Source organism: Oryctolagus cuniculus, chromosome 6, assembly GCF_964237555.1.
Source record: "Oryctolagus cuniculus chromosome 6, mOryCun1.1, whole genome shotgun sequence".
Lineage (NCBI taxonomy): Eukaryota > Metazoa > Chordata > Mammalia > Lagomorpha > Leporidae > Oryctolagus > Oryctolagus cuniculus.
This window is the reverse complement of record NC_091437.1, coordinates 63733211-63759446: the sequence shown is the minus strand read 5'-3', so window position 1 is coordinate 63759446 and position 26236 is coordinate 63733211. Positions and strand designations below refer to the sequence as shown.

General features: G+C 54.1%; 2 protein-coding genes and 1 long non-coding RNA gene across 11 annotated transcripts; 2 read left to right on the top strand and 1 right to left on the bottom strand.

Annotated features, from left to right (window-relative positions):
• Nucleotides 1-438: 438 nt before the first annotated feature.
• Nucleotides 439-4213, top strand: NHP2 (NHP2 ribonucleoprotein). 2 transcript variants are annotated; one of them, XM_002710435.5, is made up of 4 exons: nucleotides 439-815; nucleotides 889-958; nucleotides 3236-3341; nucleotides 3848-4213. In XM_002710435.5, exons 1-4 carry the CDS (start codon nucleotides 656-658, stop codon nucleotides 3971-3973), a joined length of 462 nt encoding a protein of 153 aa, XP_002710481.1. In that variant the 5' UTR covers nucleotides 439-655; the 3' UTR covers nucleotides 3974-4213. The 2 variants fall into 2 exon arrangements, with proteins under 2 accessions (XP_002710481.1, XP_051699652.1); XM_051843692.2 differs by having other exon boundaries at nucleotides 570-815; nucleotides 3221-3341.
• Nucleotides 4214-4779: 566 nt separating this feature from the next.
• RMND5B (required for meiotic nuclear division 5 homolog B) lies at nucleotides 4780-21368 on the bottom strand. 8 transcript variants are annotated; one of them, XM_070076480.1, is made up of 11 exons: nucleotides 20472-20525; nucleotides 19571-19674; nucleotides 15466-15612; nucleotides 10346-10491; nucleotides 10084-10224; nucleotides 8895-8995; nucleotides 8553-8719; nucleotides 7612-7777; nucleotides 5609-5711; nucleotides 5382-5536; nucleotides 4780-5297 (listed from the first exon to the last, which is right to left on the bottom strand). In XM_070076480.1, the coding sequence occupies exons 3-11, from the start codon at nucleotides 15602-15604 to the stop codon at nucleotides 5234-5236; spliced, it is 1182 nt and encodes a 393-aa protein (XP_069932581.1). In that variant the 5' UTR covers nucleotides 15605-15612; nucleotides 19571-19674; nucleotides 20472-20525; the 3' UTR covers nucleotides 4780-5233. The 8 variants fall into 8 exon arrangements, with proteins under 8 accessions (XP_069932581.1, XP_069932582.1, XP_051699644.2 ...); XM_070076481.1 differs by lacking the exons at nucleotides 19571-19674; nucleotides 20472-20525 and adding an exon at nucleotides 21046-21368; XM_051843684.2 differs by lacking the exon at nucleotides 19571-19674 and having other exon boundaries at nucleotides 20472-20922.
• Nucleotides 20700-25558, top strand: LOC138850220 (uncharacterized). Its single transcript, XR_011389914.1, has 2 exons — nucleotides 20700-20838; nucleotides 25353-25558. It is a non-coding gene; the product is annotated as an uncharacterized lncRNA (long non-coding RNA).
• The last annotated feature ends 678 nt before the right edge of the window (nucleotides 25559-26236 follow it).

The window sequence follows — 26236 nt, the reverse complement described above, 5'->3', positions numbered from 1 at the left end:
GAAGTCAGCAGGTGCAGCGGGCAGGCCCCGGGCGGGGGCAAGCCTGGAGGAAAGGGGCCCCTCGCGAACTGTTAAGGCGGGGTCCGGGGAAGAGAAAGCAAAGCTCGGGAGGCGAGGCAAGGGCAAGGCCGCTTCAGCGCGCGGGGCTGGACCTCCGCCTCCAGCAGCAGCTGGGCACGCCGCCCAGGCCCAGCCAGGCCCAGCTTTTCTATCACGCTGAGCACCGCACCGGCCAGTAGGCCAGGACCCCGCCCCCAGACACCAACACGCCCGCACAGGCACCACCTCCCGCCGTTCCCCAGGCCTGGGTGTCAGCGGCGCCCAGCCCCCACAGCAGCCGCAGCGGCCGGCCCGCCCCCTCTCTCCGGGCCCCGCCCCCTCTCTCCGGGCCCCGCCTCTCGGCCCAGGACCCGGAGGCAAGCCGCCCCTGCCGCGCTCAGCCCGCCGCTCGCTCCCGGGGCCCCGCCCCCGGCCGCTCAGGCGCGGCTGTAATACGCTGAGCGTCAGCGATTGGCTCGAGGGTCGGAGACATCGTGTCCTAATTGGACGCGCTGTACGGCGGCTTCCTGTGGGGCGGGGTGACTCGGCAACGGTTCCGGAAGCGGCCGACCACGCGGACAAGCTTCCCGGGGACTCCGCTGCGGCTGCTGCCGCCATGACCAAAATAAAGTCTGACCCCGACGGGCCCGAGGCCCAGGGAGAGGCGTGCGGCGGGGAGCGCACCTATCACGAGCTGCTGGTCAACCTGAACCCCATCGCGCAGCCCCTGGCTTCGCGCCGCCTCACGCGGAAGCTCTACAAGTGCATCAAGAAAGGTGGGGCCGGGGCCGGGCGGGCGTGGGCATGGAGGGGCGGGTGCACCGCTGCCGCTGACTTCTGGTGTTGCAGCCGTGAAGCAGAAGCAGATCCGGCGCGGGGTGAAGGAGGTTCAGAAGTTTGTCAACAAGGGCGAGAAAGGGTAAGAATCCCGCTTGCGCCGGACTTTGCAGGGAGCCGTGCTGCCTGGGGCGCCCCGTGAGAGGCTGGCTGGGTCGGGCTCCCGTCGGTGCAGACGCGCTCGGGGCGGGCGGACCCCGGCCTCGGTCATCCGGACGCCTGTCAGGAGAATCCGCTTCTCCAGGCACTGTGTTCTCTATGGGTCACCACACTCGCGGGTAACCGCAGCTGTGGAGGAGAGTGACCCCACTGCCCCGCTGCTTGGGGCGGGGACGGGCGGTAAGTCTCCCAGTCCCGCCGGAGTCAGCGCCACGAGAACACGGCCCGCACAGCTTTACCTCCAGAGGTGCCTGGCTCTGTGTAGGTGCTGGAGATAAACGTTGGGAGCTACCTTGTAAGCCATAGCTTAGTGTTTGTGCTCAGAGCTTGGGAGCCCACTGAAGGGTAAAGACAGGAAGTGACACGGTTATGGTTGCACCTTAACATGTGGGAGCAGGCGTGTAGCCTAGTGTTAGCCTAGAGTTGACATCCACGTCCCGTGGCCCACCTGGGTGGGATCCCCAGCCCCAGCTTCCTGCCAGGCCCTTCGGGAGAGGTGCTAGGGGGTGGGCTGCAGCCCTGGTGGTTGGGAGCCTGGATTGCATTCTGCCCCAAGCCTTACAGGCATCTGGGGGAGTAAACCAGATGAGAGCTGTCTCAAACAACTGTAAAAGATTTTTCTTGCAATTGAAAGGATCAGAGAGGCAAGAGTCAATCTGAGGAAGTGCAGGCAGGAGGTGGCTATAATCTAGGACAGGTCATGGTGAAATTGCAGTTAAAGTGGATGATGGGACTGGCGTTGTTCGGAACAGGTTAAGCCACGGCTTGCGGTGTGGACAACCCATATAGGAGTGCCAGTTTGAGTCCTGGCTACTTCTCTTCTGCTCTAGCTCCCTGCCAGTGTGCCTGGGAAAGCAGCAGAGGATGGCCCAAGAGCTTGGGCCGCTGCCACCCATGTGGGAGACCCAGATGGAGTTCCTGGCTCCTGACTTCAGCCTGGCTCCAGCCCCATTGTGGCCATCTGGGGAGTGAACCAGCAGATACAAGATCTCTGTCTCTCCCTCTCTGCCTTTCAAAGAAATCAATCATGTATATATACACATATATACATATATATGAAAGTAGATGGATCCAAGTGGACTTTCAGAAGGACCAAGAAGTATAAATGGTTTCTAGATTCTGGCATGCCCTGCCCAGGGTGCAGGGCTTGTTTTCTGAGACGTCTGTGTGGGGAGATTACTTTGAAGAAGTGTGACCTCCTGAACTGTCAGTCGGGCAGATGGCTATATGGGTTTGGGGCTTGGAAGAGAGGGGGACAGGTTGGGGAGAACGGGTCTGGGAGCTGTAGCACACTGGCGGCACGTGTCATCGTGGCTGCGGGTGCATCTGGAAGGATGTAGGGAGAGGGCAGCCAAGGCCCAGGCTGAGGGACACCAGCTTAAAGGCTGCTGACAGGCCCCAGGAGAGGAGAAGCAGCACTCCCAGCTGCCCTTGCCCAGAGCCCCGTGAGCTTGCTAGCTGGGGACCCTAGCTGAGGACTCTGGTGTTCTTTTTGGGACACAGCTTGTTTCTTAGCAAGGCCCTTGGGTGTGTCACTTATTTGAGAGTTACAGAGAGAGGGAGAGACAGAGAGAGATCTTCCATCTGCTGGTTCACTCCCCAAATGTCTGCAAAGGCTGGAGCTGTGCCGATCTGAAGTCAGGAGCCGAGAGCTTCTTCCAGGTCTCCAACTGTGGGTGCAGTGGCCCAAGCACTTGGGCCATATTCTACTGCTTTTCCAGGCCATCAGCAGGGAGCTGGATCAGAAGTGGAGCAGGTGGGACTCAAACTGGTGCCCATATGAGATGCCAGCACTGCAGGCGGAGGCTTAGCCCACTACGCCATAGCACCAGCTTCCCCAGACAGCATCTTAACACTGTGCCAAATGTCCACCCAAGCTTTTACTGACTCTGAGAAAAGCTGAGCTTATTCTTTGGTGCCCCTCAAACCTCATTTGTCTCAGTACTGTACCCCTTATCACACTTGGTGGCATTTACATTTTGTTAAGAAGTGGAGATCACCTCCCTGGACAAATACTATTTGCCAAATACAAGTTTGCACCCTTCCAGAGGCTGGCAGACTCACATAGTAACCCCTTGAGCAGGGGAGGTGGGGGGATGGACATCTTACTCTGTGCACCCCCAGAGCCCAGCCCAGAATTTGGCCTGTAACTTGACGGGGTAGGGACAGCTGGAAACCACAGCAGATTCTCTCATTTCAGGATCATGGTTCTGGCAGGAGACACACTGCCCATTGAAGTATACTGCCACCTCCCAGTTATGTGTGAGGACCGGAATCTGCCCTACGTCTACATCCCCTCGAAGACGGTAAGAAGCACAGCCCTTCGGGAGAGGTGCTGGGGGTGAGCCAAGCAGGACACAGTGGGAAGCAGGACTGCGGATTCTTGGTACCACTGCTGCCAAGCTGTGGCACTGCAGACGGCGACTCAGTTTCTGTCTTATAAAATGAGGAGCCCCTCCTGTGGACTGTGAGAAAGAATGCGGATGTACATGGACCTGTGTGAGTCCTGTTATGTGGGTTCCTGCTCAGAGGGGCTGTTTCAGGGGGATGCTCCCAGGAACAGCCCCTGCTGGGCTGCAGCCCTTTCATGGTGGCCTTGTGGGGATGTAGGCCCAGTGTGGCTGGACCACAGCTTGAATACTTACTGGAGTTTAAATGATGGCAACCAATTCAAAATAACTTTTAAGTGTGACATAGACAGACCCAGTGGAACAGACTGTGGGCCAGATCAAGCTGCTGAGTCATCACGTGTGACTCCCTGCACATAGCTTCTGTGGCCTCTCCCCCAGACAGCCTTTCTTTCCTCCTCTAGGATCTGGGTGCAGCTGCGGGCTCCAAGCGCCCCACCTGTGTGATTATGGTTAAGCCTCACGAGGAATACCAGGAGGCCTACGATGAGTGCCTGGAGGAGGTGCAGGCCCTGCCCTCACCCCACTGAAGGACTTAGGCAGCAACCTGGGTACCTGCCTGGCTGGTAGCTGCCCAGCCTACCCTCCTCTGCCCATGTTCACAGTGTCTGCCCTGGTTCCCCGAGGAACATAGTCTTCCCAGGCAGCTCCACCAGCTGTTTATCATGAAAGTAGAGCCGGCGCCTTCTCCATCAGAGCTGTTTCCTGTTGAGCTTAAATGAAGACAGTTCCAAGAGTGTGGGCTGAGCAAGTAAATGCTAAGGCTACAATGTGGTGAGTCTGTGGGTGTTGTTTTAAGCAGCAGCTGCTGGTGGGGCCAGGCAGTTGGCGGGCAAGAAAAAGAGGAAGCGGACTTCTCACCAGAGTCTGCAGCGCTAACGCTGAGCCGCCCAGCACCCAGGGCTTTCACCACTGACTTCCTGGGAAATGGGGGCTGTGTACTGAGGTAGCAGAGCCCAGAACCCGCCTCACAGGAGCCTGCGGCCTCTGTCGGGCACCCCCATTCCTCTTCTTAGTGCCACTCTGAAGCTATGGAAGCAATTTACCCACCCACACACTAAAAAATAGAAAGAAGCGAGAGGCCATCCTCCTGCTGAACATGTTGGCTCTGATGAACCAATCCCTTCTAGCACTTTAGACTTAAGTTCCTTCTCTATGTCAAAGGCTCCACTGGACTTGGTACACATGTGTCTGTAAAGGCCCCTTGCCGAGGGGCTGAGAGCATCCAAGTCCCCTTCAGTGAAGATGCCTGGGCTCTGGCTGCGCCCCACACCACGCCCACTAGCTGTTTGTAGTAGACCCAGCAATTCCTTGTTGGCAAAGCTAAAGGCTGGCAGAAGGAAGGAGGGCTGTGAGTATATTTGGTCAAAGTTATAAAACAATTACATTAAGTTCTAACTTGAGTATGTACAGTGGGAAATGGATACATACAGTTGAGGCTGGACAGCAGGAAGTTGGCCACAGCTGGACACCCCTAGGCTGAGGAGCTGGAGTGGCACAGGCTTGGCTTGTCACGGCAGAGGGCAGGGGTGGAAAGATGTCTGCAGCAGCGCCCCGTCCTTTGCTTCTCTGTCAGCAGCTGCTAAGTCAAAGGCATCCGAACAGCAGGAGTAGAGCCCAGCATCTTCCTTTCCTTGCTCCATGTGGGTGGGTTCCTCCTTCAGCTACCCTGCTAGTGCTCCTCAACCAGGTGACGTGAACCACAGCCCACTGAAAGCCAGCTCGCCCAACCCAGAGCCCAAGGCTCCCGGGTGAAAAGCTGCTTCCAGCAAAGTTCTTCCAGGCAGGAGTCAGAATATGATGCGTTTCCCGTCTGCTGGGTTTTGCTCCATGGGACAGTAGGGACACTTCAGCCTGCAGAGGGGGTAGAACCAGAAACATCTTAAGGCTGGCCAGCAGGACAGCCAGGCCAAGCAGGGGGCGGCACAGGGGACTTACTTTCCTCCATTAATGAGCTTGTTGAGGGCATCTCGGGAGATGACGTGGCCACAGATGAGCTTGATGGGCGGGTTGGAATCCGAAGTCTGCTGGCGGAGGATGGGGCAGGCAAATACCGAGTGGTACCAGCACTTCATGCCCAATTCAATCTCGATCTAGGGAGGCCAGCAGAGAGGTGAGTCCCACTCCCTGTCCTGGCTGCCCTCACCGCCCCCGCCAGGCCTCACCGGCAACTCATCCTTGTGACTCCAGACCCCGGTGCACTGTCTCTGCTCAATCACAGCCTTGATGTTCATCAGCACTGGCAGTGCCACACAGCCAGAGGCAAAACTGCAAAGAGCAGGGGACGCAGTGAGTTGGACCGTGGGACACAGTGGACAGGCAGAAAGCAGCACACACCCCTCTGGCTCACAGCTGAGGATACAGCAGTCCTCAGATTGCTCATACAGTACCATAAGTGTACCCAGCTGTGTCCAACATGAGAGTGTCTCTGATGTACCCCAAGATTTGAGAACATACGGGAAAGACAAAATGAAGCTGCAGTGAGATACCTGCTCAGCCAAACCATGTTACAGCCCACGTGTGGGACTACACTGTCCTACTGTTGGAAAGCACCTCTAACAGTGGCTACTGGGGCAAGTGTCTTGGCACAGCAGGTCAGGCACTGCTTAGGACATCCGTATCCATACTGGACTGCTTGTTCAAGTCAGATCTACTCCACACTTCCAGTCCAGCTTCCTGCTAATGTGCTTGGAGACAGCAGACAATAACCCAAGTACTTGGGTTTCTGCTACTCATTTGGCAGATGGAGTTCCTGGCTCGTGGCTTAGGACTGTTGTACCCTTGGCTACTGGAGGAGTTTGGGGAGTGAACCAGTAGATAGAAGATCACTCTCCTTCTCTGTCATTCTCTGTCATATCTGCATTATTCTGCAAATAAAATCTTTTTAGAAAAATCAACTAGGATACTTAAATGCGGGGAGGTGAGTGGGTGCAGCAGTTAAGACGCCAGTTAGGATGCATGCATCCTGTCTCCATGCTTGGGGTCAAGTGCTGGCTCTGCTGCTGACCCCAGCTTCCTGCGAATGCACACCCTGAGAGGCAGCAGGAGATGGCTCAAGTACTTGGGTCCCTGCAAACCACATGGGTGTTCTGGGATCCTGGCTCTAGCCTGACTGGACCTAAAAGTCAGAGTACATTAAGAACTGGGTGGGGGCTGGCACACAGGTTAAGCATCCCTATGAGAGCAGAGGTTGAAGTCCTATCTGCTCTATTTTACAGATCCAGGTTCCTGCTAATACGCCTGAGAGAGCATCAGAAGGTGGCCCAAGTGCTTGGGCCCCTGCTACCTATGTGGGAGACCCAACTGGAGTTCCTGGCTATTGTGACTATTTAGAGAGTGAACCAGTGCATGGAAGATCTCTGTCTTCCCCCGTCACTCTGCCTTTCAAATAAATCTTTAATAATAATGACTGGGGGTGGGATTCATTTCTCGCAGCAGTTGTACAGGGGTAGGGACCTACTGGCTGGAACCTCAGGTGCTAAGTACCATACAGCGCACAGGGCAGTCCTGTGTCACGCAATGATCCTGTCCAGGGAAGGGGCAGTGTTCTTGCTGGGCAATCCGTTCTAAAGCTGGACGTCTGGCCAGAGTCCATGAGAAAGATGTCAGTCTCCCGTATGGGGTGGAGTGTAAGGCCCCACAAGCAGTTGAAGTAAAATGCCCTGTGGCCACTGTGCACTGGGGTCAGTTCAGGTGGCAGGTTCAAGGCAGGTGAGTCTGCCTCTTGACCCTCCTGCTGTCCTCTATGAGGTGAGGAAGGTACTTCTAGCTTCTTGGGCTGCGGGAGCTGTGAGAGGCGTGTTACAGTGAAGGGGACCTCTCAGTCGGTGCTCAGGGACTAGGCTCCCTGAGGGGGGTGGGGTCTGAGAGGAGACCATGAGGAAGGTGGGCTGCAGGGATGTGAGGAGGTTTTGCTGTAATACAGGGAATGAGGTGCAGGAGAGGCAGGGACCTCATTCAAGAGATCTTACTAGCTGGGAACCCTGATCCTGCCATGGACTTTGTGGGAAATTCAGGCCATAAGTCTCAATAATCTCTGTCTAACAGTAAAAACAGGCAGTTCCTATCTCAGTCAGTTTAGGTCTGAGAGCACCAAGCAGTGTTCCTGGCACGTGGCTGGGCCCTGGCGAAGCTGTCTTTCCCTCTGCCCTCCCAGGGCCAGGTGTACCTGACGCTGAGTGGGGACTCCACAGAAAGCCCCAGCAGGGAGCACGCGTCCCGGGTAAAGGTCTCACAGATCTCGGCCCAGTGGCTGTTGTCCAGGAGGTGGCAGTAGGGCGACTTCTCCAAGCCCAGCCGCAGGTACACGAGACTGCCCATCATCACCTGGATCTCTGCAAGGCAACCACAGTGCAGCTCAGCGGGTGCAGAGGCTCTGGGCCCAGCCTCTTAAGTTAAGGAGCAGAGCAGATGGGCAGCGATTGAAATACCCTCGGGCAAAACGGATTTTCTCTAAAAACCAGCGGAGGTGGGTCACCAGACTGCTGCTGTGGGTTATGGACGGGCATGCCACCAGGGAATCAGATTGGCAGGGAGTTCCCTGTCAGCTCTTTCCATGCTTTCGATGGTATCACTGAGCTGGTCTCAGGCTGGCACTAGTGTCTATTTACCAACTGTAGCTAATATCCTCTAACAGAGCAGATTCCAGGTTCAAGCCTTTCAGGAGGCAGCAGCATCCAGGTAAAATTTAAAAACACTACCTGGCTTTCACATTTATTTTTAAATAAAGCTCAGAGTAATAAATATGAGTGGAGCTCAGGAAATGAGTACAGTGTGGGTGACTGATGGGGAGCACCTCACAGGTGAGACTCAAGTGGCAGGTTCATGATCCAGGGGGAAGGAAGGGAGCCCCAGGGAAAGCACTCCGATGAGTTTCAGGGGAGCTGGGCTCTTCCTGCAGGGAGACACTGGAGACCCGAGGTGGTCTGAGATGAAGCTAGAAAGGTATGCAGAGGACAGGAGAGCCTTGAGTCTGGAGTTCACCTTGGAGATAACAAGGGCTCCAAGAAGCTAAGCAGGAGAGAGGCAGCTGGGTGCCACACAGCCCCACATGGGTGCGGGGATGACTGACACCATCCGCTGTGGCCCACCAGCACCCTGGGCACTCACCCCTCTGGTGCAGCCGAGCAAAAGGCTGGAAGTGCCGGGCGTAGCTGAGGGCCTCCAGCTGCTTCTCGGGGCCGCCTGCCAGGAGGCGGATGAAGTGCAGTCGGTGCAGCTTGAACTCCAGGGAGCTGTTGAGCTCCAGCAGGCGCTGCCTGTGGGAGACGGCCCATCTGGGAAGAAAGGGGCCGTTTTAGTGTGGAGCTGGTAGAGGCTAGGAAAGGGGCCTTGGCAAAGCCAGGACCTGCGAGGAGGGCTGCGGGATGCCCCTGGGACGTGTGGGTGACAAGCCTGGTGCCCTGACAGGTGGGGGCAGAGTGGCTGCTGGCCCACCGTGGGGCTCCTTACTCCAACGCAGGCCCCAGGTCTTGTTCATGCAGAGCTTCCAGGATTCGATTCAGCTCCAGGAAAGGCTGCTTGAAATCCAAGTCCACATTCAGTGTTGATTCCTGGTCGGGGGAGAGAGAGTCCCCCATTGGAAGACAGTGTTTGCTAAATTCTAGTCTGCACATAATAAAACTTCATTTGTCAGAGACAGGCTGGAGGGAGCCGGAGTTGGCACAGGAGACATAGTCTCTTGCCAGCTGCCTGGGCCTCTCTTGTTGCTGTTTCACTTCTGGGGAGATCAGTGTGACCTGACCTTGAGAGCAGACTGCACACTAAGAGAACTGGAGACCCCGTGGTGACAGCATGTGAGAAAATTACTCCTTTTTAATCCTAATTATATAGAGAAAGTCTCCATTTTTCCTGCCACTGTTTTCTTTTCTAAGATATTTATGTATTTATTTCAAAGGCAGTATGAAAGAGATTGATCTTCTATCCACTGGTTCTTTACCCAGGTGGACCAGGCCAAAGCCAGGAGCCTAGAACTCAGGTCTCCCACATGGGTGCAGGAGCCCAAGTACTTGGGCCATCTTCCACTGCCTGCCTGAGTGCATTATTGGAAGCAGAGGAGCCAGGGCTTCAACTAGCACTCTGGTATGGGTTGCAGCTTAACCTGCTGCACTACAACACCTGTTCCCCAGTGTGTCTTTAACACCTAACAAAAGCTTAGTTATTTCATTAAAGAGAGAGAGAGAGGGAGAGACAAAGAGAAGTCTTCCATCCACTGGTTTACTCCCCAAATGGCTGCATCGGCCAGGGCTGGGCCAGGTTAAAGCCAGAAGCTTCATCCAGGTCTCCCACACGGGTGCAGGGGCGCAAGGACTTGGGCCATCTTCCACTGCTTCCCCAGATGCATTAGCAGGGAGCTGGATTGGAAATGGAGCAGCTGGGACCCAAACCAGTGCCCATTTGGGACGCCAGTGCTGCAAGCAACAGTTTAACCTGCTGCGCCACAGTGCTGGCCCCTCATTTTATATATTTTTAAAGCAATTTTCAATTTATGGTGGGGGGGGGCTGGTTTCCTTTCTAAAACATGTTCAAAGAGAGGCAGGGATTTAATGTCAAGAACACTAGCAGGTGAAGGGCAGAACAGGGAGGCTCCTTCAGCACTGGCCCTCCCCACGGGGGGGCCAGCACCTGGCGCCACCATCACCTGGCACAGCTCCTCGGCAACACTGAGCATGCCCTGCTGGTACAGGTGCTCCACGATGGCCATCTGCAGGATCTGCTGCTGCTGCTCCCGCGAGTCCCACACCGCGTCGGAGACGACACCACAGATCTCAGAGTCAAAGTTCTGACAAGGAGAGAGGGCCCTGTGACTGGGGCATGCACATGCACTCCCCTGCTGAGCCCTGTGCACACCACACTAGCTCTGGAATATTCCCACCCCAGGCATGGGGCCACCCGGCGCTCACCCTGTCGATGGCTTTGCCCACTCGGGATACACTGCTATGAATGTCCTTGTGGTCGGAGGCCAGTTTCTGTACAGTGTCTTTGATCTTCCGGCAGCACTGGGACATCACCAGGGAGAGGGTGGCTGAGAGGGGTGTGCCTTGAAGGGCTACAGGGAAAACAGTGGATGGAACGAGTCAGGATACAGCCCTGAGCACCTGTTTCAGCAGCAGCCCTTGTTTCTGCTTTCTGTTCTAAATGTCAGCCTGGTGCCCCAGGAGGCAGCCCTGCCCCACTTTCTTTTTTTTTCCAAGATTTATTTGTTTGGGCCAGCATTGTGAATAGTGGGTAAAGCCGCCACCCGCAATATTGGTATTCCATACGAGTGCCAGTTTGAGTTCTAGCTGCTCCACTTCCGATCCATCTCCCTGCTATTGACCTAGCAAAAGCAGCAGCAGATGGCCCACATGCTTGGGTCCCTGCCACCCATGTGGAGACTGGACAAAGTTCCTGGCTCCTGGCTTCAACCTGGCTCAGCCCTGGCCATTGTGGCCAACTGGGGAGTGAACCAATAAATGGAAGATATCTTGGTCTCTCCCTCTTTCTCTTACTTTCAAATAAGTAAATAAATCTTTAAAAAATAAGTTATTTACTTGAAAGGCAGAGTGACAGAGGGAGAGAGACAGGGAGATCTTCTACCTGCTGTTTGATTCCTCAAATTATTTATTTATTTTTTATTTTTTGACAGGCAGAGTGGACAGTGCGAGAGAGAGAGACAGAGAGAAAGGTCTTCCTTTGCCGTTGGTTCACCCTCCAATGGCCGCTGTGGCCGGTGCACCGCACTGATCCGAAGCCAGGAGCCAGGTGCTTCTGGTCTCCCATGCAGGTGCAGGGCCCAAGGACTTGGGCCATCCTCCACTGCACTCCCGGGCCAAAGCCGGGAGCTGGCCTGGAAGAGGGGCAACCGGGACAGAATCCGGTGCCCTGACTGGGACTAGAACCTGGTGTGCCAGCACCGCAAGGCGTAGGATTAGCCTATTGAGCTGCGGTGCAGCGGCCATTGGAGGGTGAACCAACGGCAAAGGGCCTGGGCTGGGTCAGATCAATGCCGGGAGCCAGGTGCATCATCCATGTCTCCCACATGGGTGCAGGGGCCCAAGCATCTGGGCCATCCTTCGCTGCTTTCCTAGGTGCATTAGCAGGAAGCTGGATCAGAAGTATAGCAGCCAGGACACGGACTGGTACCCATATGGGATGCTGGCATTGCAGACAGCGGCATAACCTAACCTAACCTACTGCAACACAGGCCCTCCCGGCCCATTTTTGAACTATATGATTTAGAACTGGTCAAGTGAGACAAGTCAACTCATCTCAGTCTTCGTTTCCTTATTTTTTTTTTTAAGATTTTTTATTTATTTATTTGACAGGTAGAGTTACAGACAGTGAGAGAGAAAGGTCTTCCTTCCATTGGTTCACCCCCCAAATGGCCAAGCACTTAAGCCATCCTCCACTGCCTTCCCAGGCCACAGCAGAGAGCTGGACTGGAAGAGGAGCAACTGGGACAGAACCGTCGCCCCAATTGGGACTAGAACCCAGGGTGCAGGCGCCGCAGGCAGAGGATTAGCCTAGTGAGCCATGGCGCCGGCCTCGTTTCCTGATTTTAAATAAAGAGGGGCTAGTGCTGTGGCGCAGTGGGTTGAAGCCCTGGCCTGCAGCGCCGGCATCCCATATGGGTGCTGGTTCGAGTCTTGGCTGCTCCACTTCCTGTCCAGCTCTCTATGTGGCCTGGGAAAACAGTGGAAGATGGCCCAACTCCTTGGGCCCCTGCACCCACATGGGAGACCCAGAAGCTGCTCCTAGCTCTTGGCTTCAGATCAGCTCAGTTCTGGCCATTGCAGCCATCTGGGGAGTGAACCAGTAGATGGAAGACCTTTCTCTGTCTCTACTTTTCCCTGTAATTGTCTTTCAAATAAATAAAATAAAACTCTTTAAAAAAAAAATGCTGTGCCAGCATTATGGCACAGGGTGTTAAGCTGCTCTTTTTCCAATCCAGCTCCCTGCTAATGTGCCTGAGAAAGTACTAGAAGATGGCCCACGTGCTTGAATCCCTGCCACCCATGTGGGAGCCCTGGATTAAGCTCCTGGCCTGAACCCAGCCATTGTGTCCATTTGATGAGTGAATCAGCAGATCTCTCTCTTTCTCTTTCAAATTTGACAGTCAAGTTAATACAGTTACAGAATGACTCAGCAATTACAATCCTAGGTACATATCCAAGAGAAATAAAAACTTAAGTGTACCCAGAAATTTTGAGTGTTTTTTTTTTTTTAAGATTTATTTGAAAGACAGAGTTACACAGAGTGGTAGAGACAGAGAAAGGAGGTCTTCCATCTGCTGTTTCACTCCCTAAATGGCCAGGAACTTCTTTTGGGTCTCCCACACAGGTGTGAGGCCCAAGCACTTGAGCCATCTTCTGCTTTCCCAGGCCATAGCAGAGAGCTGGGTCAGAAGTGGAGCAGCTGGGACTCAAACTGGCGCCCATATGGGATGCTGGCACTGCAGGCCAGGGCTTTAACCCACTGTGCCACAGCAACAGCCCAACTTGCGAGTATTCACAACAGAATTATTCTTATTTTTTTACAGATTTATTTATTTGAAAGGCAGAGTTAGAGAGAGGCAGAGGGAGAGAGAGAGAGGTCTTCCATCTGCTTCACCCCCCAACTGGCTGCAATGGCAGGAGCTGGGCCAATCTGAAGCCAGGAGCCAGGAGCTTCTTCTAGGTCTCCCACGCAGGTGCAGGGGTCCAAGGAGTTGGGCTATAGTCTGCTGCTTTCCTGGGCCATAGCAGAGAGCTGGGTCAGAAGTGGAGCAGACAGGACTCAAACCGGTGCCCATGTGGGATGCCGGCACTGCAGGCAGCAGCTTTACCCACTATGCCACAGAGTCGGCCCACAGAATTATTTGTAATAGCAGAAGGTAGAAAGAACCCAAATGTCAATCAACTCATAGTTAAACAAAATGGGGTATATCCACACACTGGAATACTATTGAGTCATAAAAGAGAAATAAAGTTTTGACAGGTCCTGGGACAGGGACGAACCTTAAGACATGCTAATGAAAGGAGCCAGACACAGAAGGCCACTGTGCGCTGTGTGACCCTGTTTGTTTGGAATGTCCAGAAGGGCTGAGCTGGAGACAGAAAGTGGCTGCCAGGCGCTGGGGAGAGGCAGGAAGGCAGCAGCTGTCCATGGGTTGGGTGTCTGGAAGGATGATGATGAAATGTGTTGAGATGAGACAGTAGTAATGACTACAGCTCTGTGCATATGCTACAAACCAGTTGTACTTTAAAAGGGGGAAGTTAATGTTACAGCTCAAAAAAAAAAAAAAAAAAAAAAAAGAGAGAGAGAGAGACAAAGGAACCAGAGGTTCCTGATTCAAACCTAAGACAATGTAAACATTAAGACAAGTTGCAACAATGGATTATGAACCACTGACTAAAATAAGAATCTTTGAAGAGTGAACTGACAGTAAATAAAGAAGGAAAGCAGCTTCCTTACAATGGAAGGCCGACTTATAAATGCCTGGAGCGTAAGAGAGCAGGAAAAATCACCCATGTTGCAACCAGCTCAGTAATAACTGAGGCAGGCACCAATGGCTGGGTGCTGACGCACGGGGCTGAGATGTGATAAAGAGCAGGACATCTATTAGTCCCAGAGCAGCTCCCCATGAACTGCTTATTATCGCCAATGGAAAAACCTGGCCGACTCATCTTATGCACAAGATCAAAGTAAACATCAGCAATAATGCAGTGCACCAACATCTTGTGCCTCCTGGTGCGACACACTGATAGGCACATCACTTGGCAGGCACTCCTGGCATAAATGCAATATGTGAATGCTGACAAAACATCAGAAAAATCCGAACCAAGATGTGCTACAAGACAACTGGTCTTAATTCTATAAAAATACCAATGTCATGAAAGATGAAGGAAGGTGGATTTTTTTTTTTTTTTTTTTTGACAGGCAGAGTGGACAGTGAGAGAGAAAGGTCTTCCTTTGCCGTTGGTTCACCCTCCAATGGCCGCCGCTGCAGCCGGCGCACCGCGCTGATCCGATGGCAGGAGCCAGGATCCAGGTGCTTCTCCTGGTCTCCCATGTGGGTGCAGGGCCCAAGCACCTGGGCCATCCTCCACTGCACTCCCTGGCCATAGCAGAGAGCTGGCCTGGAAGAGGGGCAACCGGGACAGAATCCGGTGCCCCGACCGGGACTAGGACCCGGTGTGCCGGCGCCGCAAGGTGGAGGATTAGCCTATTGAGCCACGGCGCCAGCCGGATTTTTAAAAAATTCAACATGAGACGTGAGGAACTCAATGCAGTGCATGACCCTGAGCTAGATCCTGGACTGGAAAATAGAAAATATTGCGTGAAAGTTTCTGGGGCAATGGCTAAACTGCAGTATACACTGTAGTCGTGAGGTGCCATCACACCAGTGTTCTACTTCCTGGCTGTAACATTCTGTACCTATGCAAGAGAATGCCCTGCATCCTAGGAGACACACACTGCAGCTTTAGCTATAAGGGGTGCAGTATCTGCAACTCACTCTCAAATGCTTAAAAAGCAGTAACACGGGGCTGGTGCAGTGGTGTAGTGGGCCAAGCCTCTGCCTGTGGCGTTGCATGCCCCATGGGTGCTGGTTTGTATCCCAGCTGCTCCTCTTCTGATCCAGCTCTCTGCTATGGCCTGGGAGAGCAGTAGAAGATGGTGCAAGTGCTTTGCCCCTGCATCCGCGTGGGAGACCCAAAAGAAGCTCCTGGCTGCTGGCTTTGGATCGGCACAGATCTGGCCATTGTGACCATCTGGGACGTAAACCAGCAGATGGAAGACCTCTCTCTCTCTTTTTCTGCCTTTGCCTCTCTAACTCTGCCTTTCAAATAAATAAATAAATAAATCTTGAAAAGAAACGATGTAAAAGGGAGTAATCTGCAGTAAAGGGATGACCTCCCCCAGGCTTTTCGACAGGGCATAGTCAGTGTCATCACCATGCTCTTCCTGGTGGCCTAGCGACACGCACACTACCCATCATCCTCCTTGAACCTTGTCTCCAGGTAGCCTCGGGTCTCCCAGGAATGCGGGAGCAGACACCCACCTGCACTGGACAGCTCGGCCCGCAGCTGGCCCACGTGGTGCAGCAGCTCCTCCAGGCTCTGTTCACAGTGCTGTCCATAGGTCAGGAACTTCTGCAGGACCTTGTCCAGCTCCCGCTCCACACATGCACACTGCTCCATGGTGGCCTCTGTCGGGAAGATCAAGTGGGTCAGGCTCCTTCTGGGCCAGATGGCACAGTTCTGGGAGGCTCCCACACCATCTTCCATATCCACTCCCTTATCAGATACAAAGCTTGGCCATGCCCTGCTTAACAAACCCACCCACCATGCCCCATCTCCCCTGGCTAGGGTTCCCAGCAGAGAATGCAGGCTGGTATGAAGACAAGTTTTCTGAATCAGGGGTGAGAATATTACTCATCTCCCACTCTCCTGTCATCTGTTCATCTCCTTTTCAACCAGGAGAGGGCAGCCCTCACAGGATCCTCAGCAGGCAACACAATCTAACCAGAAAACCACACTCCGCCAACTGCCCTTTCATATATTCATCGTGGTCACGCTCTCTTGCAGTTAGTGGGGGCACAGGCCCTGAAGGCAGGCCTTGAAGGGCTCAGCATTTGGAAAGGCAGCTTAGGGAGCAGCTGCCAACTGTTGGCCTGACAGGCCTCGCCCACCACTCCGAACTCAGCCTCCCCCGCTGCTTCTGCAGGGATGGGCACCTGGCTCGCTCACGGCTCTGTGCCCAGGGCAACGTGACTTCCTCTCTCTGCTCCGCTCTCCACCCCCCCTCACCCTTGCAACTCTTCAAGAAGCTGGGAGTCAGCTCACATGTCATCTCCTCTGGCAGCTATCCCCGGACTGTCCCCACCCAGCACCCTCAACTCTCCGTCTGCACCCTTGTTTTGAGCACTGGGTACTGATCTCTCTGAGGCCCTTCTGGTCCTACCAGACGAGAACCTCCTGTAACGGCCCTTGCCCCTCACTGTACCATTGAGAGAAAGCTGACTTCTCTTATCCTCCTACCCCCACCACTGAAGCCTCCTGCCCAAGCCCTTTCCACCCTGGGCACTGCTCCCCTGTTTCAGAGAAGCCTTTGACACTGAATACATGGACGAGCCTCCAAGTGTTGGTGACGGAGTCAAGTCCCTCCCCATCCATCTACAGCCTGAAATGAGAAGGCTGGCATATGTCCTCTGAAAGACAGCCAGGTGTTCATTCTCTCCAATGGTCCGCAGCACCACCGCACTACCACCAGGGTCCTCCGATCAACACCACGCTTGCCTGTTCCCACCAGCACCCTCTGTCTCAGCCTAGCACTGGGCCATGGATGTGTTCACACCCTCTGTCCTGACAGCTGATCCTACGACACTAGAATTTCTCATCAGAGTGGCCACCCAGTGCCCCCTAAACAAATGCTCTGGAACTGGATGGGAGACATTACGGGGCAAAATCTAACAGGGATTCCTGACTGAAATGGTGTGCACTCATTACAGTTATTGCTCTTATTAACAGCTAACATCTCACGAGGGCTTATTATGTGCCCGGCACTCTTCTAACAACTTCACATTAACTCACTTACCTAATTCTCAGGAAAACACTATGAGGTAGGGATGATTATTAAAATCACTTTGTAGATGAGAACATGAGACACAGAAAGATTCAGTTGCCCAAGGTCATGCAGCTGGGAAGCGGAGGAGTGGGAACTGAAGCCAGGCCCTTCCCTGGAGTACCTGGCATTACAGGTAATCTTGGGAGCAGCTTCACGGGCCACTATTGCACTAGGAAATACCTGTGGTTGGAATGAGTGCGCACCAACCACTAATGATGGCAAGAACAGGAAAGTAAGCACGGAGCCTGTGAGAACGATCAGCAGGGGAAAATGCAGAACAAAACAATGTTTGCCAAGAGTGTCTGGGAACCAGAGTCACAATTTACCAAAGATAAACACGGCCTGAGAAAGGTCAGGGCCTCACCAAGGTGAAATAGTCTGGGCCTTTCAGATACTCTCTGATAACCAGGACTACCAAAGGAAACTCCAGCAGCATCTGGAGGCTGTGCTGAAAAGCTGAGGAAGGGGCTAGGGACAGGCGTTTCTTCCTAGCACTGTTGTGGTGAGGGGCAGGAGACAGTCCAGAGGCCGCACACTGGTCAGTAAGCCAAGGAGGCAAAAGATGGGGACACATCTATGGAAACCGATGCAGCACTTAGAAGCCATGTCTCAGATACACTCACAGCAACATCTGTAGGATCCCACAATACAGTACTGAAGAGAAAGGAAAGAAATAAAATGAAGTCCAGGCAGAATACATTTATGGTAATTAAAAATAACCAGGGGGGCAAGTGTTTAGCCAATGGTTAAGACTAGTTAGGACACCCATGTCCCATTATTGGAATGATTGGCTTTGATACTCAGCTCTGGCTTCTGATTCCAGCTTTCTGTTAATGCAGACGCTGGGAGACAATGGTGATGGCTCAAGTAACTGGGTTCCAGCCACCCATATGGAAGACCTGAATTGTATCCTGGTCCCTAACCATTGGGCTGCATTTGGGGCGTGAACTAGCAGGCGGGAGATCTCTTTGCCTCTGAAATAACATCAATAAATACATACGACTAAGGCAAATAAAAGATACACACCAAATAAAAGGATATACAGTTGTCCCTTGATAACCGTGGGGGATTGGTTCCAGGACTTTCATGGGATACCAAAATGTGTGAATGTTCAAGTCCCTTATATAAAATGGTGTAGCACTGCATTTAACCCACACACATCCTCCCTTACATTTTAAGTCAACTCCTATGTATCTATTTGATAGGCTTGGAGCAGTTACCGTCTGCTGCTAAGGTTTTCACTACAGATGCACGAAAAAGGTGTCTTTGCACTTTGTCTGACTGTGGCAGCCAAGACTGAAGAGAGGCAGATGGGGTAGGAGAGGTGAATCATCTCTAGATCACTTACAATTTCAAATACAATGCAAACGCTATGTCAATAGCTGTTATATTATATTGTTTAGGGAATGACTTTTTAAAATCTATACATGCCCAATACAGACATTTTTCCTCAAATATCTCTGACCCACAGTTGGTTGAATCCATGGATGTAGAACCCCAGGATATAGAAGCCTGCCTATAGCCCAGACACAGCAGAGTACTTTCTTATGGTGGGGAGGGAAGGGAGAAGTGGGAATAATAAAGGAATATGTAATTAAATATAAAAGAGAAAAGGCCCTGCATGGACCAATTAAATGATTAAGAACTAATTATGATTAATGTAATTAAAATTTTAAGATAAATGAGCTGGGCAAACAACTACCTGAGGGGGGCGGCATTGTGGTTAAGCTGCTGTCTGCAACACCAACATCCCACATGGGCACTGGTTCGAGTCCCAGCTGCGGAACTTCCAATCCAACTCCCTGCTATGGTGTCTGGGAAGGCAGCAGAAGATGGCCCAAGTGCTCAGGCCCCTGCCACCCATGTGGGAGACCCAGATAGAGTTCTGGGCTCCTGGCTTCAAGCTGGACCTAGCCTCAGCCATTGCAGCCATTTGGGGAGTGAACTCGTGGATGGAAAATCTCTCTCTCTCCCTCTTTTGAATACATAAATCTTTAAAAAGAAAAAAAAACTGCTTGTGGGTTTTCCAGAGCCCAGGTTAACTCAGTGTGTCCAGAGCGAGCCGCTCTGCCCGTCACAGTCGGCCATCTTCACCAGGCACAAGGATGAGGAACTGTGTGCTTGTCTTTGACAACCTTCGTGATAAAGGTAAGTGCTGGCGATTGTCATTTCATGTCCATTCACCCTAAGTCTTTCTCCCCAAGGCCTTACACATATAGAGATCACCCAACAGGACGACTGCTCCAAAACACACACCAGATCTTGTCACCCCTTGGCTCAACAGTGCCATGGTTTCAGATAAGTCCTTTGCAAATACCCATGCACTTCCTTTGCGCGTGTGCCTATTTCTAGAGTGCCTTCTGCACTTCTTCACATGGAGAACTTAAGCAGGAGTTTAATCACCAGTTTTTCATGAAGTCAATGAAATCTGTGTCTCCTGTTTTTGCTTCATAAACGTATCCCGGGAGCCCATGTACTGACTGTCCCCATGCTGGTCTCTGCTGTCGGACTATGAGCTACCCAAGGGCTGGAGTCCCTACCTTTGGCGCCTAAACCAGGGCTGGTCCACGGTACTCAGAACGCGTTTGCTAATTAAATGGCACAGGACTTCCCAACCTTTGGCTTAGAGGGCCTGCGCTCACATCTGTGGAAGGTGAGCAGAGACAGGACTGAAATAAAATTCCCACCAAGGCACGTATGGGGGGACCCCGCACCCACACTTCAGCAGCCTGAACAAGGAGGGTTCCTGGAATGGGGAAGAGAATCTGTGAATCCCGAGGGAACTGATTCTGGCAATTTCGTAGCCCCCACCTCTAACCCCTCCCGGCCCGACATATGGTTCTCACTAAAACCAAGACTGGCTCCCGCTCAGCCTGCAACACACTCCCTCTTCGGTCCCAGCTCTGCTCGACCAGTCTCTGCCGCTGACCCCTGCTCCAGTCACCCGATCCCTATCCCACGGCCCCGTGCTTTCCTTCATTGCACACCCCCCTTCGACGATGCACATTTTTATTTTATCCTTAACCAAAACCGGAAGGAAGGAAGGAAGGAAGGAAGGAAGAGGCCACCGGGTCCCCCGGACAGTAGCCTCGCCGGGATTTCACCTGCATTAACCAACGAACTCATCCTTCCAGAGACCCTGCTCACGAGCCCGGCCGGGCCCCGGCCCGCACCTGGTTACCTGCCACCCAGCCGGGTCGCACGAGGCAGGGACGCCCGAGTCCGCGGCCCGGGGCCGGTCTGCGGGACTCCCGCTCCCCGTCCGGGCCGACGACTGCTAAGAGGACAAACCCAACGGCAGACTGGGGCGGGGGCTTCCGGAGGCTGAGCCTGGGCCAGGCAGCCAACCGAGCTACCGCGCGCCGCGGCCCTCCGCACCGCCGGCCGGCGAGCCCCGCCCTCAGGCCGCAACGCCTGGCCCAGAGGCCCGCCCGCGCTCACCTCCGCCTACGGCCCCGGCTTCCGGCGCCGCCGTCTTCGGAACCGGAAGTGGCGGCGGTGGCCGGGCGGCCCCGGGCGCTCCCACTCGCGGATACGCAGAGGGGTGGCCGTCCCGCAAACCGCCCCCCCCGCGCACCAGCAGTGAGGTCGCCCACAGGAGCTGGGGGACCGCGGTCAGGCGCTCGCACCCAGCCCTTCGCGGCCCAGCCCTTCGCGGCCCAGCGTAGGACAGAGCCATTCGCTGGCCGGCCGGGGGCCCGGCAGAGGCGCGGGGACTCGCCCTGCCTGGTGCCCCGCACGGAAGACCCCAGCTCCTGTGCCTCCTCCGCTCGCTGCGAACAGTGCTGTGCATCCTAGAGGCCCACCGGTTAGTCTGTGCCCTTGGGAAATGTCATGGAAGACAGAAGCCCTGGAGTCCGGCTGTGGTGTAGCGGGTTAAACATCCTCCCCATCCCCCCAACGCCGCGTCCCATATGGGCGCGGGTTCGAGTCCCGGCTGCTGCACTTCCGACCCAGCTCCTTGCTAATGGCCTGGGAAAGCGGTGGAAGATGGCCCAAGTCCTTGGGCTCCTACCCTCAAGAGACCTGGAAGAAGCTCCTGGCTCCTGGCTTCGGCCTGGCCTGGTCCTGGCCTTTGCGGCGTGACCTAGCAGATGGAAGATCTCTCTGTCTCTCTGTAACTCTGCCTTTCAGATAAATAAATACATAAATTTTTAGGGGGAGAAAAAAGCAAAGTCCTTTTTTGGTGCCCCAGCCTTGCGGATCCCCTCAACCTGAACTTAATCTGCAGAATCAGATTCCGCGGCTGCCCTGGGTGGGAACACACCAGCCCCCGGGGAAGGAAGGCTGACAGAGGAGGGGGGAACCGAACCCAGGCCTGGGCCTAGTCTAAGCTCCACCCAGGCCCGTTGGCTCTGCGCGCACCCCCCCCACCCCGCCCTCGAGGAGCCGGACTCTCCCGACTTCCGGCTGCCTTTTTAGGCCAGCCTCATTCCAGGTTCGCCTCCCCTTGCACAATCTCATTTTCTTCGCACTTGCACAAGCCACCTTTGTTTTCTGTACAGCATTTGATATGATCTCGTGTGTTTATTTGTTGTTCCTGACTTCTGGCGCTTAGCCCTGCCTCCACCACTTTTGGGGGCCGGGGAGGATGGCTTCCCCCACACCAAGTGCTTGGGGCAGAGTGGATGCTCCACGGGGAGACGCGGAGGTCGTAGGTTATACAGAGGAAACCTTAGGCTGTATTGCAGGGAAGGTGCGCGCGCCGCGAGCCTGGGTGGTCCTGTCCCACGCGGAAGCGCGAGGGCGGAGAGGAGTGAGCCTGGCCCGGGGCTAAGGGGCCCCGGAGCCCTGCCCAGCTGGACAGGACCGCACAGGCTTTCACGCACGCCCCGGGCGCCCCCACTTCCGCTCCAGGCCTGGCTGCTTGGAGAACTTTGCCAGTGCTGCTCACGAGACGTTCCCAGCGTGTGGCAGTCCTGTGGTTTTTGTTGGGATGGGGTCGGTTCTTGGAGCTGTTGTTCACGAAAATCAGTGTCTGTTGAAAAAAAATTTTTTTTGCCAGTTTCCTAGTTTGATTTTAAAAATTTCACTCAGTAAATAATGTCTATATTTTATTTTGGAGGAGGTGGGTACTTCTGTGTGGTTATCCCAGCACCTCCTGTTGAACAATCCTTCCTTACCCTCTCCTTTGAAGTCCTTTGAAGCCCTTTATCTTTTTTTTTTAAGATTTAAAAAATTTATTTTAAAGAGTTACAGAGAGGGGAGGCAGAGAGAGAGAGAGAAAGAGAGAGAGAAATCTTACATCTGCTAGTTCACTCCCCAGTGGCCACAACAGCCAGGGTTGAGCCAGGCCAAAGCCAGGAGCCGGGAGCTTCCTCTGGGTCTCCCACGTGGGTACAGGGGCCCAAGCACTCTGCTGCTTTCCCAGGCCATTAGCAGGGAGATGATAAGAAGTGGAGCAGGGGCCCACGCTGTGATGCAGCGGATTAATGACCTGGCCTAAAGCGCCGGCATCCCATATGGGCACTGGTTCGAGACCCGGCTGCTCCACTTCCAATCCAGCTCTGTTATGGCCTGGGCCACTGCAGAGTGAGCCATTGGATGGAAGGCCTCTCCTCTCTGTAACTAACTTTCAAATCAATCAATCTAATCAATATTAAAAAAATAAAAAGTGGAGCAGTCAGGACTGGAACCCGTGTCCAAATGGGATGCTGGCGCTGCAGGTGGTGGCTTAACCTGCTATGCCACAGTGCTGACCCCCTATCGTGGTTTTCTTTAAAGACTTTATTTGAAGGGCAGAGAGGAAAAGAGAGCTCTTCCTAGGACTGGACTAGGGGGAACCAAGAACTCCATTCAGGTCTCCCATGTAGGTGGCGGTGACCCAAGCACTTGGGCGGGACTGTTACCTTCTTCCTGTTATTAGCAGGAAGCCGGTGGGGAGCTCAGGTGGGACTGATCACAGGCACTCAGATAGGGGGTGCGGGCGTCCCAGGGGGTGGCTTAGCAGGCTGCAACACAATGTCCATCTCTGGTGTGCTATTTTTCTACCATATGGAATCTATTTCTGGCCTCAGAGGTATAGATTAATTTTTATGCCAGCATGATACTGTTTTCCTTGCTACTTTGTAATACATTCTAATATAACACATTATAGAGGTGGGATTAAACACCTCTCACAAAAAGGGGGAGAAAAGCTAGAAAGGTTATTGAGGAGGCAGATTAATGGTTGCTAGGGGCTAGGGGTAGGGAAGAGGGGTTGGCTATAGAAGAGTACTGGGGAATTTGGGGGTTGATGTACTTTTTTTTCAATGTATTGATCTGAAAGAGACAGAATCATCCATCCAGTGGTCACTCCCCAAATGTCTGCCAACAGCTGGGACTGGGCCAGGCAGAAGCCAGGAGCTAGGAACTCATTCTGAATCTCCTCCATGGGTGGTAGGGACCCAAGTACTTGAGCCATTATCTCCCGCCCAGGGTTTGCATTAGCACGGAGGTGGAGCAGAAATGCCAAATGCCCACCCCCTGCTGAAATTGTTCAATGTGCATTTGTCAAAATACTAAAAACCACCTGGGAGGGCGTTGTGGTACAGCAGGTTGAACTGCTACCTGGGACGTCTGCATTCCATATCCAAGTGCTTGTCCAGGCTACGCCACTTCTGATCCAGCTTCCTGCCAGTGCACCTGGGAAGGCAGCAGATGATGGCCCAAGCACTTAGGTGCCTGCCACCCATGTGGGAGATCAGGATGGAGTTCCACTCCTGGCTTTGGCTTGGCCCTGTCTGTGGCAGACTTTTGGAAAGTGAACCAGTGGGTGGAAGATTATCTTTGTCACTCTGCCTTCCAAATAAATAACTTCAAAAAAAAAAAAAAATAGATTTACTTTAAAAGGGTGAATGTTCCTGTAAGTTACACCTTAAAATGGCAGAGGGAGGGGAGCCCGATGGTTCAAATGGTGGGGAACAGGCACATAAAGCACATTATACAAATCTTAGTAAAAAAAAATTCTTCAACAAAGGACAAGACCCCAGGGTCAGGTGCTGTCCTTCCTTGCCCCTCAGAGCAAGTCCTGGAAGCTGAGCCGTTTCTGAGAGCTGGAGGAGCTGGGGGCTGAGAGCGCCAGGGGCGGACCCAGGGCAACCAGAGCTGCCTGCCCTGCCTGCTGGCCAGACCCAGCATTTGCTCAGGCCGTAACTTCCCCTTCCACCCTCCAGGTCCCTGGTCTGTTCTTCCTGTCACTCCCTGTAAGTCTTCAGTTCCGTCCGGTTCCACCTCCATAATTTGCAGAGCACAATGAAAACGTGCAGCTGCTGTTCAAACAGCCTTGAGAAGTTAAAGATGGCGACAGCAGAGCATTACCCGGAGCAGGGGGTCTTTCTGAGTGCAGGGCCCTGGTGGTTGCACATGTGCACACACAAAGCTGATCCCGGTTGGTTCCAGTCTTTCTCGTGGCTGCACCGAGGACTCCCGTGCCGCTTACCGGGCTGTCCAAGCTCTGCCTCAGCCCCACTTACAGACAGCACCCATCCCAGAGACCTGCTCCTCGCTTTCCTGTGTCCCACTCAGAATGCCCGCATCCGGGGCTGCCTCGAGCAAGCCAGCAGCTAGCTTTCCCCTCTGTAGGGTGCTTACCTGCACTCCCTCCCCCAGCCCGGACTGAGGCACCAGCTTCCATAGCCCTGCAGCTCCACCTCCTGTGACCTTAACCCTCCTCCCCGCATCTGTCCTCGCTTCTGAATCCAATATGGAGGGCTCAAGCCCCACCCACGAGCGCAGCGGGTTTTTGGTTGGAATATCCACAGTGAAGGCTGTACTGTCTTTGAAGAAAGTCGCCCTAATACCCACACCATCCGCTCCGTCTCAGAAACAGTCTCACCTCCCAAACGGCCCCTCCTCTGCCTCCCCCAGCTCTGCGGGACTCACCGTCCACCAAAGGCCCCTCTGTTGTTCCTGTGTCGGTGCTCTGAGCTCTTCTGGATTCTCGTCCTTGTCTCCTCCCACCCAGCCCCAATCACTATCAGGAATGGCCTTCCCCAGCAGGCAGGGGCTTTGGCCACCTTGTCCTCCTCTCCTGAGAACCACAGCTGGCCCCATGGGAGGCCCTCAGAACACCCGTGTGGGATGAATGGTGAGTGGCCCAGGAGTGGTCAATGAACTTTCGGGTTGGAGCCTTCCCCAGCCATACCCAGCCAGAATCCACTCTATTCAGGAGAGGGACACTCTTGACCCCCCTATCTCCCTAGTGCCTCATGGGCTGGCTGGAACTGAAGTGGGTTTGGGGTAAAAAACAGAAGGCATCAGGCCAGTGTGGCCCATCGGTTGTATGCAGGCATTCTGTGTCACAACACTGATTGAGTTCAGGCTCCTCTGTTTCTGATCCAGCTTCCTGCCAATGCACCTGGGAAGGCAGTGTGGAAGATGGCCCAAGTGCTTGAGCCTCTACACCCATGTGGGAGACCTAGATGAAGCTCCTGGCTTCAGCCTGGCCCAGCCCTGGCTGTTGTGGCCATTTGGGAAGTGGACCAGCAAATGGAAGACCTCTCCCTTGTTTCTCAAAAAATAAAAATTAAAAAAATAAATAAATAAAAGCTCACAGCTCAGTGGAAACAGAGACAAACCAACAATGACCAAATGACCACAGCCCAGAAAAGATGGCTGCAGTGGTGCACTGGGGCTGTGGGCACAGGGACTGTCCAGGGCAGGCAGAACCAGGACAGGCCTCTCTGAGGCAGGATCTGAGCTCTGGAGAGGGGGCTCTGCCTGCAGGACTGCAGGGGGCTGCTGAGGTTTGAAAGGGCACTGGGCACTACTAGCAGTGACCCTGGAGGACTGCCAGAGACCGCAGGCGCCAGGTAGAAGGGCCCAAGAGAGCTGCTGGAGGGTGTGACTCTGGAGGCAGCACAGGAGGCCCAGAGGCAGGGAGCCCTATAGGGAAAGCTGGCCACATTTCCAGACCCAGCTGGCTGCCTGGGCTTAGTATGCTGTGCCCAGGACAGCTGGGGAGTCGAGGGGCCCCCGGGGGAGGGGAGGCTGCCCTGAGGCAGCAGCTGCAACAGGGACACCTGTGATCAGCTGGTCTCAGAGCCACCCAGCCGGCTTGGGGACTGGGAACAGGTTTGCCTGGCACGGATGAGCTAACAAGGATCTGGTTCCCTCCGAGACACCCAGCTTCAGCTCTCTGCACCCTCCCCCTGGGCCTGGCCTTAGTTTCTGGCACAGCTGCCAAGTTTTGGTACCGCCCACCCACTCCCCACTGGCTGCACTGG

Excerpts from the sequence above, each read along its gene's own strand:
- NHP2 (XM_051843692.2), top strand. The coding sequence starts at position 656 with ATGACCAAAATAAAGTCTGACCCCGACGGGCCCGAGGCCCAGGGAGAG. Across the intron at positions 959-3,220 it reads GTCAACAAGGGCGAGAAAGG|ATTCTCTCATTTCAGGATCA; the intron begins GTAAGAATCCCG and ends AAACCACAGCAG. Across the intron at positions 3,342-3,847 it reads TCTACATCCCCTCGAAGACG|GATCTGGGTGCAGCTGCGGG; the intron begins GTAAGAAGCACA and ends TTCCTCCTCTAG.
- RMND5B (XM_051843684.2), bottom strand. The coding sequence starts at position 20,823 with ATGCACAGCACTGTTCGCAGCGAGCGGAGGAGGCACAGGAGCTGGGGT. Across the intron at positions 10,225-10,345 it reads TGGGCAAAGCCATCGACAGG|AACTTTGACTCTGAGATCTG; the intron begins GTGAGCGCCGGG and ends TCTCCTTGTCAG. Across the intron at positions 5,712-7,611 it reads GAGTCCCCACTCAGCGTCAG|TTTTGCCTCTGGCTGTGTGG; the intron begins GTACACCTGGCC and ends TGCTCTTTGCAG.